The 1,170-nt window shown below is 46.2% G+C and overlaps 1 protein-coding gene across 1 annotated transcript in view; it reads right to left on the bottom strand.

Annotated features, from left to right (window-relative positions):
- VPS9D1 (VPS9 domain containing 1) overlaps positions 1–845 on the bottom strand; it is an 11,395-nt gene extending 10,550 nt beyond the window's left edge. Inside the window, exons 1-2 of the mRNA XM_012722845.1 lie at positions 800–845; positions 343–406 (exon numbers count right to left, since the gene is read on the bottom strand). Of these exons, the coding sequence (XP_012578299.1) occupies positions 343–406; positions 800–845 (110 nt within the window). The remainder of the gene's footprint in view (positions 1–342; positions 407–799) is intronic.
- Positions 846–1,170: the final 325 nt, after the last annotated feature.

Here is a 1,170-nt window from a genome sequence, read left to right as displayed (position 1 = left end):
CTCCGGTTGCTGGGGACCTTAAGGGCTGTAATCACCTGTTTTCTTTCTGTCATAAGGCTTCGTTTCCCTTTTGTAATCTCAAACCCCAAATATGTCACAATTTGCTTACAGATTTGTGCCTTTTGAGGTGATACTTTGTAGCCACATTCTGCCAGGTGATTCAGTACCACTGTGGTATTTTCCAGACAGGATTCATAGTCTGGACTTGCAATCAATAAATCATCTACGTACTGTAATAAGATGCTCTGGTTTAACTTAACTTTCCTTAGATCCCTGGCTAATATTTCCCCAAAAATAGTTGGAGAGTTCTTACACCCCTGTGGCAGCACAGTCCAGCAATACTGGAGGGTGCTTTTGGACTCAGGGTCCAGCCATTCAAAGGCAAAAAGTAACTGATCCTGGTCATCTACAGGGATACAGACAAAGGCATCCTTAAGGTCCAGTACTGAAAACCACCCAAAGTCACCTGGTATGGCGGTTAGTAAGGTGTATGGATTAGGCACAGTTGGATGTATATCTTTGACACTTTCATTGATAGCCCTTAAGTCTTGGACAAAATGGTACTCGCCAGTATGAGGTTTCTTCACTGGTAAAATCGAGTGTTATATGGTGAGCGACACTGCCGAATGAGTCCAGATCAAAGGAACCTTTTCAAAACTAGCTCAGTTCCTTTCACAGCCTCCTCCTTTAAAGGGTACTGCTTCCTCTTTGGGGTTTTGCTTCCCTCTATTACCCTTTTCACAGGCTCCGTATTTTTCGCCCGTCCTGGGGTCCCATCAGCCCACACCCATTTACTTACTCTTTCGATGATCTCTGAGGGTAACACTTCCCTTTTGGGGGAACATCCTGAGTCAGTAACATCTGGAACCGCAAAGCATGTTCTGGAGGCACCTGCAGGTGGAGTCTCTGATCTTGAGGTGAGAACGTAATTTGTGCATTCAGCTTACTTAAAAGGTCACGACCAAGGAGAGGAATCGGACACTCTTCCATGTAGAGGAAGCTGTGCTGGAGCTGAGTGGTGCCCAGCTGGCACTCCAGAGGTTGCAGGGAGGCTTTCTGCTGTGGCCTTCCTGTGATCCCCGTGACTGGCACTGTCCCTTTGCTCACCTTTGCCAATTTAGAATTCAAAACAGAGTATGTCTCGCCAGTGTCCACCAGGAAATCAATCAA

Source organism: Condylura cristata, unplaced genomic scaffold (assembly GCF_000260355.1).
Source record: "Condylura cristata isolate star-nosed mole 26May11 unplaced genomic scaffold, ConCri1.0 scaffold00009, whole genome shotgun sequence".
In the NCBI taxonomy this organism is placed as follows: Eukaryota; Metazoa; Chordata; class Mammalia; order Eulipotyphla; family Talpidae; genus Condylura; species Condylura cristata.
Note: the sequence above shows the minus strand (reverse complement) of the source record. Positions and strands in the feature narration are given on the sequence as shown.